General features: G+C 36.3%; 1 protein-coding gene across 1 annotated transcript in view; it reads left to right on the top strand.

The window, feature by feature from the left end:
- LOC306851419 (glutamate receptor ionotropic, kainate 4-like) overlaps positions 1–12,510 on the top strand; it is a gene marked incomplete at its 5' end in the record, with an annotated part of 194,993 nt that overhangs the window by 30,332 nt on the left and 152,151 nt on the right. Inside the window, one exon of the mRNA XM_079387624.1 lies at positions 6,802–6,966. Coding sequence (XP_079243750.1) covers positions 6,802–6,966 — 165 coding nt within the window. The remainder of the gene's footprint in view (positions 1–6,801; positions 6,967–12,510) is intronic.

Here is a 12,510-nt window from a genome sequence, read left to right as displayed (position 1 = left end):
GCCACAAACTATACAAGTGTGCCAAGTTTCATGCTTTTATGAAAAAGTGAATAATTCACCTTAAATTTTGCACGTCACCTGGACTATTATACTTTAAAGAAAATATCCACATGCCTTTTAATTTGATAATAAGTATGCAACTTTTTCAATAGAGTATTTATTGTTTCCTGCAGCAGGAAGTCAAGTGGGAGGTCAGTGTGAGGTCAACCTGCATTAGAGTGTCTGATTTCTCTAATGATTACCTTATTGTACATTACATTTAATATTAATTAAAAATGTGAATGTGTTTGTTTTAATTGAATATATGTGAATAATTCAATTCTTTAACGAAAACTAGATCAATGGAAATGTAATGGAAATTTCTGAACCATTTAAACTTCGGATTCATTCACTCCTCTTTTGTGAGGTTGTACTGTTTGCAGTAGTGTGAGTAGTTCTTTGGCTGTTTGTCAATTTGGATGTTGTGTTATTCCTTTCAAAGGCTTTATGAGCAGAGACTTTGAAAAAAAAATAATTTTCAAGCCCAACCAGGCCTTACTCATTTATCACATATAATTTCTCTTATTCCCTTGCCAATCCGACAAGACAAAGACCTCTTTAAAGGTGTAAAAAAATACACTTTTTCCCCCACAGACACATAAAGACAAGAGACTGTGATGTCCATAAAGCAATCAGTGTTTTGATTTACTGGGACCTTAGGCCCTTCAGCTATGGATTCAGTCTTCAGCGGCTTGTCCAGGGGCTCCGCTAATTAGTGTCATTTCTGGAATTAGATGAGAGTTGCTGTGGTGAAAATAAAAATTTTATTAGAATCCGTAATTAAAAGTTGATTTACGAGACAGATCATTCCCATTCAAAGATAGATGATATATCTGTTTAAAAAGCCTCAGTGCAGAGAAGATCCATACAGAATCACATGTGAATGGGACCTTCACAAGCCTATTTTTATACAAACAGTCAGGCCTTTCCAGATGAAGAATGCGTTAAACATTATTGATAACCTTGAAATCACTTTTGTCCCAGCTTGATAGCAAACTGAATTTAAATCAGATTTAAAAAATATTCTGCTGATATTTCATATAAAGGAACGGAAAGGTGGAATATATATATATATATGTATATATATATCTAGTCTATTCTCATCAGTGACAAGGGTAAAAGGCCAGTCAATAATAAAGTCAAACAACCTTCTAAAGCATTTTAAGATTCAATATTCATCATTTGACAGTGCAGATCCCTCTGTAAAACCATGACGTTGGCTTCTGAAGTGTTTTATCGCCCAGGTCTTTGCTTTTGCTGTAGTTATAACCTCTTTCAGTCTCGATGGGATGAATTGAAGAGCAGATCTAAGTAGCTCGAATCTGATACGTAGATAGCCAATTTAAGCAGCCTATTACAGTGTTGTTGGGCTTTCAGGAGGCTGTGTGCCCAGACGGCCAATATATAGATAAACTAAGCCCCATGACAGTGCATCTTAATCTCGTACCATAAAACTCCTCTCCTAAAGAACAAACATAGGCCTATCTTAGTGTTAGTGTATCAATGCATTAAAAAGCTGGGCAAATCAGATTTAGCCTGTTGAAATTGATTTATTTACAGTAACCTGTTCTGCTGAATAAATATACAGTACCGATTCAGGGATGAAACAAGTGAGGTGGCACGCGTCGTTTGCCTTGTCCAAATACCCACACTTGCGGTCTTGGCCACTTGAAAGCACGTGTACGCGACAGGAAGTAAGTAGTAAGTACACAAGACTGCCCCAGATCTTAAAAACGCCAAAGCGCAGTGCCCTACGCACAACGCACACTAAAGCCACACTATCTCAAGAAAAAATACCGTCCCAGATTACTATTCGAGGCTTAGTGTATCCCATCATGCATCATGTTTTGGAATAAATTGTGAGATCTTTGCCAAGATCTCACGAGAGATATTAATTTATTAATTTACTCATTTATTCAGGAGCTAAACAAGTGACTCAAATCTTCGGATGATCCATTCAACAGTTTTCAGACAGTGTAGCACTGTCTAAAATGTAAGTTACTAAATATTGCCATATGTTAATTTGTTCTATCCATCTTATTTTTCATCGCAGAAGTAAGCTGCTTTCTGTGCATGTGCAAGGCGTCCGATTCATTAGCCGTTATAAGTAAATAACTGAAAGAATGTCATAGTACATTAAACCGTGAAAGTATTTGGGCTACAAATAAATATTTATCATTTTGATTTTAAAAATAAAAAATAATATTATAACAAATTCCATTTTGCGGTATCAAGCAGCACAGCAAACAGCTAAAACAACTGGAAGTTGACACAGGAAATCTTCCACCCGCTTTTACTGTACGTTAAACGTAAGGTAACATAAGATAAAAGCAACATTGTGCTGTTTTGTATATCAGGCATTTGGGAAAAGCAGCAATCTTGCTAGTGTCATATTGCTCATATATATTTACTGGATATTTTAGCAGTGGGTTTAATATTAACATTATTTGTTTGCCACTCTAGCATAGCAATTGTTTATTGCAAGAACACACTATATAAAAGCTTCCTAAATTGGTCGTTGTTGAGGCCTACTGTATAAGTGGACTAGTCGATTTTGAAAATATGTATTTTGCACATCCCTAAGTTGCAGGTTCAGCAAGGTAAAAATAAGGTAAATTTGTTCATTTTAACCAAACAAGAGATACTCCCACAGCAGAGCTGTTTGTTAAACTGTGCTTGATACTGAAATATCCTCAGTGGGTTTGCCACAAATTTGTTGCTTACAACATGCATCATAAAGGAGCATACATAAATGATCAAACATTATTGTGGCCTCCCTTGAGCTCATGATGTGCTTTGTTCTGCCTTTATACCTTTAAAAAAATAACGATATTTAAAAAAAAAAATAAAAATACATTTTGTAGCTACATCATGTACAGTATCAAGTTATTTTATATTGGTAAAGCTCTTTCAGCTGTTTGAAGGAAAGTTAATGAGTGTGCTTTAATGTCATTACTGTTGACAGTTTGTTCATTGATACTCAGTCTAGTATAATGGCTGTATAAATGTCACAATCAAGATTCTGCTGCTTTAACGTTCTTCAAGCCTCATTTGGATCTAACAGTTCAAATGCAAAAGCATATTAAATGGCAGTTAGTACGCTTAAAGGTGATGCAATTGTCCATTTTAGCTGCATTCAGTCACTCTGGTTGATTAAGTGTGTGATGGTGCTTATTTAATAGGCCTTTGTACATTGGACAACCCATTTGAGCGATGAGTTCCTTTCGCTTCACAGTACCACCATGGCTGGTCTGTTTTGACTACTGTTAGCCAATGCCCCAGTGGGAGCAACAGCACAAGGTGATTTTGAGAGTTTAGTGGCTTTATTATGGTGACAATGTAGTGTTGAACAGGCCTTTGGGACATACTATAAACCCCCATGTATTGTAAGATCAAATGGTTTGTTTCAGTGTTTCTTTAGCCTGCAGGATACATAGTGGTTTGCGAGCTACACAGGTTAATAGGTAGCTAGAAGAAATATAGTGCAATAGAATATAACTTCAGATACAGAGTGCACATAAACAAACACACAATATAATTCTATAATGCAGTGGGTAACGCCAAGGAGGTGTGTAATATCTGGAGAGAGTGAATTATGTATACATTAGCATTCCCATTTGTCTAAAGTTGAAATACTCAGCTGTGCAGGAATGAAGGCTCCATTATTTAGCAGATGCGGTGCTATTATTAGGGCAAAAGTTCGAATCTGGCTGGCATCATGCAATTTTTCAACCTTCCCACATGCTATTTTCTGTCTCGCTTCACTTACCTGTCAAATAAAACCCTGGGGTGCTTTTGTGGGGAGGCAGGTTTGAATTAGGTCTGTGTCATATCCAATTGTCCAATTTTTAACATTGCCATTTCCTATCTTGCTTAATTTTTCTATTAACTTAAGGTCAAAACACCCAATTTTAATATTTTACTGTAGGAGCCGGGATGCTTTTTTGGGGATGTAGGTATGAATTTGACAGGTGTCATGTCAAATTGTCCAATCGTTAACAATCATATTTCCTGTCTTGCTTCATTTTCTTATTAAATAAAGGTCAAAACACCAAAAAAAAAAAAAGAAAAAAAAAAAAGTGTAAGTTAAGAAAAAAAAAAAGTCGTAGTTAAAGGTTTGTTAATGGCAAGAATTGGACCTTAAAATGAAGTGTGACCCCTAAAAGTTTACTTTGTTTTGGAGCTGAGTTCTTAGCCAGTCTTCATTATATCAAATTGTCCAATCATTATTTTTTAATAATAATATTTTTAATAGTGATTTCATGCATTGCTTCATTTTTGGATCAACGTTCCCCACCCCTGATTGTTGCACTCACAGGAAAAACATGTTTGAATCAGGCCTGCAACATCTGATTCCCGCATATTTATTTCAGTTCCCAACTGTCTTTATTCACCTATCAATCAAAGGCCAAAACATCCAAAAGCTCCCACTATTTAGGAGTAATGGTGCTCGTATGAAAAAACGGATTAAAGTCTGGCCTGCAACACAATCCAATTCCTTAATCTTTAATTTAATTTCCTGTCTGTCTTTTCCCCAAGTCCAAAAAGCTCATAAGTAAATACATTTACACTTAAAACTGATTTAAAATACACAGCAGTGCAAAAACACACATTGCTACACATGCATTTCTGGATAGTGTCAAAATCCACTAAGACAAGGACGGTGCTGCTCATACCATAGCTGTCAGCCCTGGTATCTGTGCACATTACACAATGCGCTTCATGCCCCGGCACGCGCTGCTGCTGCCATCGATTCCTCTAAAAGGGTCAGCAGCCAAACCAAGACTGAAAGATTGAATAGAACCTCGTCTGCTGTGGACCTCCACACTGCTCAGAGTCTCATACCGCAATGCCTTTAAAATGTCATTGCCCCGCAACAGATCTCCCCTTCTGATATTTTTACCCTGAGCTAGGATTCCATTTAGCTCTGGCAATTCCAGTTTCTTGCTTTGACATCTACATTTGCGACCACGGATTGGGGCCAAGAACAGAACCTCAGGGCTCAGAGCGGGGCCAGTGTTTCCATTTGGCGCTCTTTGTTGTGAGATTTGGGGGTGAACACTGGGAGAATTGCCCAGTTTGAGCTTTCTCCACTTATGCTGTGGGAACAGTCTTTTGCTATCGGCTGCGACAGAGAGGAGGGTGTGTGAGAAGATGATTTAGCTTGCCATTGGAGACAGACTCAGTCTTCTGTTTGGGCGGCCAGTACAGAATTACCATATTTTCCTTTAATCTTTTTCTTTTTTTGTTGAGGATGACTAAATGTATGCTTTAGCAATGCATTTCCTGTGAACATACGCTATGACAGGTATTACTGATGGGAAAACTTCTGTAATGAATGTGGCTTTGGCCTAAATGTGACAGCATATTAATTGATAATACATTTTTGTAAACTATCCCCTGTGAGTCTGTGGGAAAGAGAAAGGCAAAAAAGTTTTTTTCCTCACAGAACACATTAGCTCAAATTGGACTCCTGTATATAGTAATTTAATTGCTTTTTACCCAAAAGCACATTAAAATTGCAAAAAATTGTGTGGCTTAACTGCCTTCACTGCTCTGCCTCAAGCGAATACATTTAATCTCATTTACCATCTCTAAACAAACATCTCTATTTATGGCAGTCTTAAGTGGACTGTTATTTATATTGCCCTTTTTTAATAGGAGGACTCTCATGGCTGATTCAGTCTTGTTTGAATTAAATCATTAAATATACCAACATGACAGGTAACAGAAATATCATTCATCAAAAGTGACAGACGCTCACCTATAGTTGTGTTGATGTGATGGCAGGGGCTTGCATAAAGCTTTCCATTGTAGTTTTGTTTAAAAAGCGGGACTTTTGCTATTGAATCGATGTCAGACATCATTTGGCTTTTCTCACATCAAATATTACAGTGATAAAAATGGTAAATGTTATTTGCTTTACATAGATTTCAATATCCCTGAGCGTCAGAAACTGGCTGTCGCATATATTGTTGCTAAGTCTTGTGTCAACTCACCATGGACTAGACTTATTCAAAGCGCAGTGGTGTCTTGTGGGTTTTAAAATAGAGGAGGCACACTAGTTGTATTGGTCTGGGGATCCCTGCCGATTATTATTATTATTATTATTACTGTTATTATTTGCTTAACCACTTTAAAATGACTTTGAATGACAGCTTGGTAAATCTGTTGACGATCAAATATTCAATATCGTTACTCATCATAAGTACATTATCAGCACAGCAGGAGACGTTCAAACGAATATCACGTAATTTACATCTCTAGGATGATAGAAGCTAGCCTCCTCTGTGAGGTTTCTTTTCTCAACACTCCTCAGCGCTGAAAGTGAACACTCAATGGTTATTTGACCACTGTCAAAGTGGATTGAATATTTATTTTTTCACAAAAGTGGGCATACAGTACATACAGTAATAGCTCTAAGCAGCCAGTGACTGTAAATATAGTGCAAGGTTATTGTTTATTTACTACACAACATTGTGCCCGAGTCATTCATAGCAAAACAGCTACATGGAGCACTTGTGTCAGTCTACCAAGAAAACTGTCAAAGAACAGCATTAATCTTTTCTACTGTGAATGAATGTGAATTTAATGCGAACAAAGATGACCCAGAAACACTTGTGCCTACATTCCCATAATTTTTCACTGTGTTGAATGATTTCTGCAGTATCTTGACGACTTTTTAATCTCTTGTCACAGTTGTGTTTGTCAAAATATCTCGTCTCATTTTCTGGGTCTCTCTCTGTCTTCTTGAACTCCCAGCTGCCATTCTTGATGACCCGATGGAGTGTAGCCGCGGGGAGCGACTGGCCATCACTCTGGCGAAAGACAGCATCAACCGTTCCAGCAACCGCTCCACCACAGGCAAGCTGGAAGTGGACATCTTTGAGCTGCTCCGAGACAGTGAATATGAGACAGGGGAAACTAGTGAGTATTCAAATGTGTTATATCATTTCTGAGATGTATGTAATTTTACATACAGTACAATTTTTATACATTACACCTAAATAAATGTTAAAAAATATATTTTTTTTCTACATATAAAATATATGTATATACTGTATGTATATAATATATATATATCTATATTATACATATAATTTTTATACATCATTTTTTTTATAATATTTGTAATAGGCAAATAGGCAATATATATTTATATTCAGTTAAATATATTAGATATAACTTTTTTATACACATTTGTTTAGTTTACCCAGGATAAAGTACTATGAATAGTGGAATAGTATGAAACATGGAACCAAATAATCCAGGATTATGTTTATTTAAGAAAGGCCTAGCTTAAAGGGATAATTAACCCAAAAAAGGAAATTCTGTCTTTATTTATTCTTTCTTCTGTAGAACACAAAAGAAGATATTTTGAAAATGAAGATAATAATTTTGTCCATACAATGAAAGTCAATGGAATCCTATGCTGTTTGGACCCAAACATTATTCAGAATATCTTCATTTTTACTGCATTAATGAAAGAAAGTCATACAGGTTTGAAACCGCATGAGTGTTAGTAAATGATGAGATCATTTTCATTTTGGGGTGAACTGTCCCTAACCGATTAGATTAAGGTGCATAATATACTGTAAGTGTGCTAGATACTACATTGCTGCCTCTTCCTACTCCATACATTTGTTTTACTTTAGAACCTTTTTGTAAAGCTCTTTAATTTTAATTTTCACAGCTGTCCTTTAGCTGGATACTGGTCCCTTAACTGTGGGGTTTTATTCAGGAGTTATAGGTATTACAATGATTCACAAGTACAGGCAAATTATGAGATAATTGTGTCCTCGTGAGGGCACTCCTTCTGCAAGACATGCACTGAATACTTATTTAAACAGCAAAACATTGTATGAGCATGTCCTTGATATGTTTTCTTTTACATCTTCTAAAGAATTTTTTTTATTTTTTTTTATTATGAGCATAATTTAAAGGTGAAATCTTAGCATGAATTTCACGTCATAACATTTTGATTTACATTTTGCAGTTTCATAAATCTTTCTGTTTATTGGTTTGAATCTCAGATTTTCAATGTGGGCTCAAACCTTGGAACTTCACTCTGCCTTTACAATTTAAACTGACAGTCAGCGGGTTTCAAACTAACAGTGCGACTTTTACTTTAACAGCTGCCAGTCAATCTTTGTGTGCCTTCTTTACTCTGAGGTCCTAGATTTAATAATGCTTCCCTTACGAATCCTGCATCAAATAGCACTGGAGAGAACAAAATAGAGTTGCTCACTCACAGAGGGATATTAAACATCACTGAGGTTCATTGTTGTCAATGAAAGTAGGCGGCACTAAAATCAGGAGACGACGAGCTGTAATTTAAACAATCAGAGCTGTTGAGACACATGGCAGTTAAGGATGAAAAGCCTCTCCTGGTTTCTCTGGGCTTATGAGGCAGCGCCATTAAAATACCGCTCCTGATAGATATAAACAGCTTTTTTTCTCACTCTATACGGTTAGTCGCACAACCCTGTTCAATCTAATTCAGTATTGTAATAGCTTGCAGTATGCAGGAATTGAATTAGAAATGGATCAGTGACACTCCCAGGAAGGGATAAATGTCACACCGCCGCTACCTGCCCTGGCATACTCCCGTCTGAAATCGCTGAAGCCTGCATCTTCCCCACAGCCCACATTGTGTGTGTTTGCGTGTGGTCTGAATACTAATGTTTGTGATCCGAAGTGAACAGAGATGACCTGATGCCAGCCACAATCCATGGTGCATACTCAATCACATGGATTCATTGTCCTTCTCTGGATCAGCCGTGCAAGAGGGTCATGTCAAAAGATTCGACTCCAGTCAGTCATAACTGTGAATCACTTGACCCTTGTGACTCGTAGTACATACTAGGGTTAATAACTACATGGCTTATGATCCATGCATGCAAGACAAGAGCACAGATGAACTATTCATGGACGACTGTATATTGCACTGAGATAAACAGCTTTTGAGATAAATTAAACATTTATAGTTGGGAAATTGTACACTATTAATATATTTAAGTACAATTACCCAATGCTTCATTCTTCTCTGTGATTTCCAAAGACTAATTAGAACAATCAAGACTTTAAATGGTTGGTTCAGCCAAAACAATTCTGTCATTAATCTCTCACGCTTTAAGACATAAGCTCATCTTCAAAACAAAAAAATAAAGACATTTTTCATGAAATCAAAGAGCTTTCTAACCCTGCATAGACAGCAACGCAACTACCACATTCAAGGCCCAGAAAGATGGTAAAGACATTGTTAAAATGGTCCATGTGACATCAGTGGTTCAACCGTAACTTTATGAAGCAACGAGAAAACTTTTTGTTTGCAAAGAAAACAAACATAATGACTTTATTCAACAATTTCTTCTCTTCCGTGTCAGTCTTGGACGTGTTCACGAGAGTAACCATGATGCATGTGTTTTTTATTTTTTATTTGCTTTAATTTTGTTACCGTCTACATTTGATTTATGCATGATTCATTAAGAAACACCTTTTTTGTTTAGCTATTTAATTACGAGCGAAGCACTAGCCACAACAAAAGCTTGGTTATATAATGTTTAATTAATTTTCATTCAAAGATGAAGTAAATTCAGACTGACTTATTTTGATAAGCATCTTATTTTAAAAATAAAAAATACATAATGGAATAATCGAAGAAATGTTATGACAAAAGTGTCAGATTCTGCACAATTTCTATAGTCGCTAATCAAATAATCAAATTTACACAAACAGGTGGAGTTCATGTTGCTCCACATCATTTCCAATTCAACATTTCACTCAAAATTATGCTGATCATGTAATTTGCAATAAAGTCTCAGAGTTTTGGAAACACTAGTATAAATCAAGTCCAAATGGGACTTTTAACAGAAGTTAGTTGAAGTTGGTGGAATTTAATTGTAACTGAAGCTGAGTGATAGTGGCAGACCTTTTTACATTTGACTCAATTTTCTTTTCTTTTAAAGAGTTAGGAAAAACCGAATGCAGTATATTTTGATAAGAAAATATACAGTACACTCTTAAAAAGTAAGCTTCTTTATTGCCATCTGTGCCTCCATGAAGAAGCTCTAACAACCTTTCCAATGCACAAAAGGTTCTTTATTGTGGAAAAGGTTTTAAATTACTATTGAAATGTTCTTCACACTGAGAGAGAATTTTTCTTGAAAGATTGTTTGGGAATCCAAAATGGTTCTTCTGTGGCGTCACTGCAAAAATCCCTTTTGGAAGCTTTATTTTTTAAGATTTATATACTACTAATAGTGTTAATGCCAATAAATCATGAGATTAATTGTGATTAACTGCTTTAACAAGCTGAAAGCCATATTTAGAGGAATAACAATGCACAGCAAGGTTGACATGAATCCATAAGGGTGTCCACCTCCTGTAGGCTACACTTGATTTCCAACTGAGAGCAGTTGACCTGTGAAATCAATGCTTGTGTATTCACTGTAGCAGTGTGTAGTGATCCTAAAAATGCAGCTCATCGCCATTCAGGGCAGCACGGAGATATGCTTGCAATGTATTATGGGGAGACAAGTAACAGAGGCCTCCACAGGTGTCTGCATTTGCATTGGTTACTATGAGATTACGATCTCAAAAAAAACCTCTGCATCTACTGGTGCTTTATAATCACATTGTTTCCCTTTCCTTTGTTCCCAGCATGCCCTGCTTAAGTGCTCAGAGCACCAGTATCTGGCTCATACACTGCCCACACCATCATAATTAAAACAGAGGGATTATAAAACCATGTGAAATGACACTGTTAGAGTTCAGACCGATGTGCTGCTCGTGTGCTGGAGAGTGAGAAACAAATCCACCTCTTACTCCTCTTCCTGCTCCTAATTACAAATATCATTTCAAGACACACTTCACTCAAAGGTCAGTTAATAATGAAATGTAATTTTGTGTGAGAGACAGAAAAAGAGCAGATTAATAACAGCGCTAAACCTCTGATAGATTGTGCTAGATTGTGATTATAGTGAGCTCTTTGAAACTCATTCTTGAATAAAATGGAATTATTTGGGTTTTGCTAGTAAGAACAGACTGAGTGGACACCAAAGGGTCAGGTTTTGGCTGATTAGCATGGACCGTTAGCCTCTGTTGGTAGATTCAGTAACTGCACCATCTGGCCCCAAACATCATATTTCTCTATTGAAGATTGTTCCAAAGTAGGCGTTTGTTCTAAAGGAATACATCTGTTTGCAAGCGCATGTAAATATTTTAAATATAGCATTATATTAGATGAGTATTATTATTATTATTATTTTAACAATGATTATTTTTTTAGTTATTATTTTTATAATATTATTAGTGATGGGCAATATGGCTAAAATCACGATAGGAGTCATTTTATTTTACAGTAACAGTGCAGTATGTATCACGATATAGTTATTTTTGCTTTATATAAGTTCTTTATTATATCAACATTTTTGATACCTTAGAAATTTCATAATTTTTCTCACCAGTGTCAGTATCACAAAAAACACTGTATATTCTTCACTGTGTAAATATATATTTCTTCTTATTAGGGGTGGAACGGTACACAGATGTCACGGTTCTGTTCGTACCTCGGTTCGGGGGTCACGTTCGATACGATTTTGGTACAACAGGAAAAAAAAATCTACTATACTCTGTTACTTTTCATTTATTTTGAACAGACAGTAGAACAAATAAAAAAATTTTTCACCTAGATGTGAAAATACTAAATATTATTACATTGTTATATACATAAAATCTGCAGTACATATATACATACAAGGAATAAATTCTTGACATATATTTGATTTAGTTTACAGATAAACAAGGGGAAAAAAACTGTGCATCCAGCATTGCTAACTTGACAAACATCAGCGTGCCCGCCTCTGTGTCACCGTTGGAATGTGACTGAAGTACAAAGCCTATAATTTACATAATAAATAATATTTTCTCATTCAGATACGTTACATCGCAAATATGGAAATATTATGGAATATTTGGATTTGTGCCAAATGAGAGCGGTAGGATACACGAGCATAGAGCTCCATTTCACAAACAGTTGAGTGCGCAAGCCTTTAAAGTATACTCCTTTGTCAGTTTATGTGAGAGACGCATTTAGAATCAGCACATGGTCACTGTCTAGTGGGCTTTGTTTTCAAACAAAGAGCAACTCATGGCATTCGCTGTTCTTCTGCTGGCGGTTACCAAACAGCATTGCATTACTGCGGGCGCCCCCTTCTGGATTGGGGGTGACTTGCCTGTATTTGTTGTATGGCTTATATGCACCGAACCGAGATGTCTGTACCATGACGGTTCGGTACGAATACATGTATTGTTCCACCCCTACTTCTTGTATAAGTTACAAAAGTGATTTAGTCAAGAGCAGTGAGAGATTTTCTGTCTTATGTTTGATTAACATGAATGACAGACAGCAGGAATATTAGACTGCTGTCACTTTAAGAGCTGCCCGGCTCCAATATACTGTCGCACATG

This window comes from Barbus barbus, assembly GCF_936440315.1.
Source record: "Barbus barbus genome assembly, chromosome: 31".
NCBI classification, from domain to species: domain Eukaryota; kingdom Metazoa; phylum Chordata; class Actinopteri; order Cypriniformes; family Cyprinidae; genus Barbus; species Barbus barbus.
Note: the sequence above shows the minus strand (reverse complement) of the source record. Positions and strands in the feature narration are given on the sequence as shown.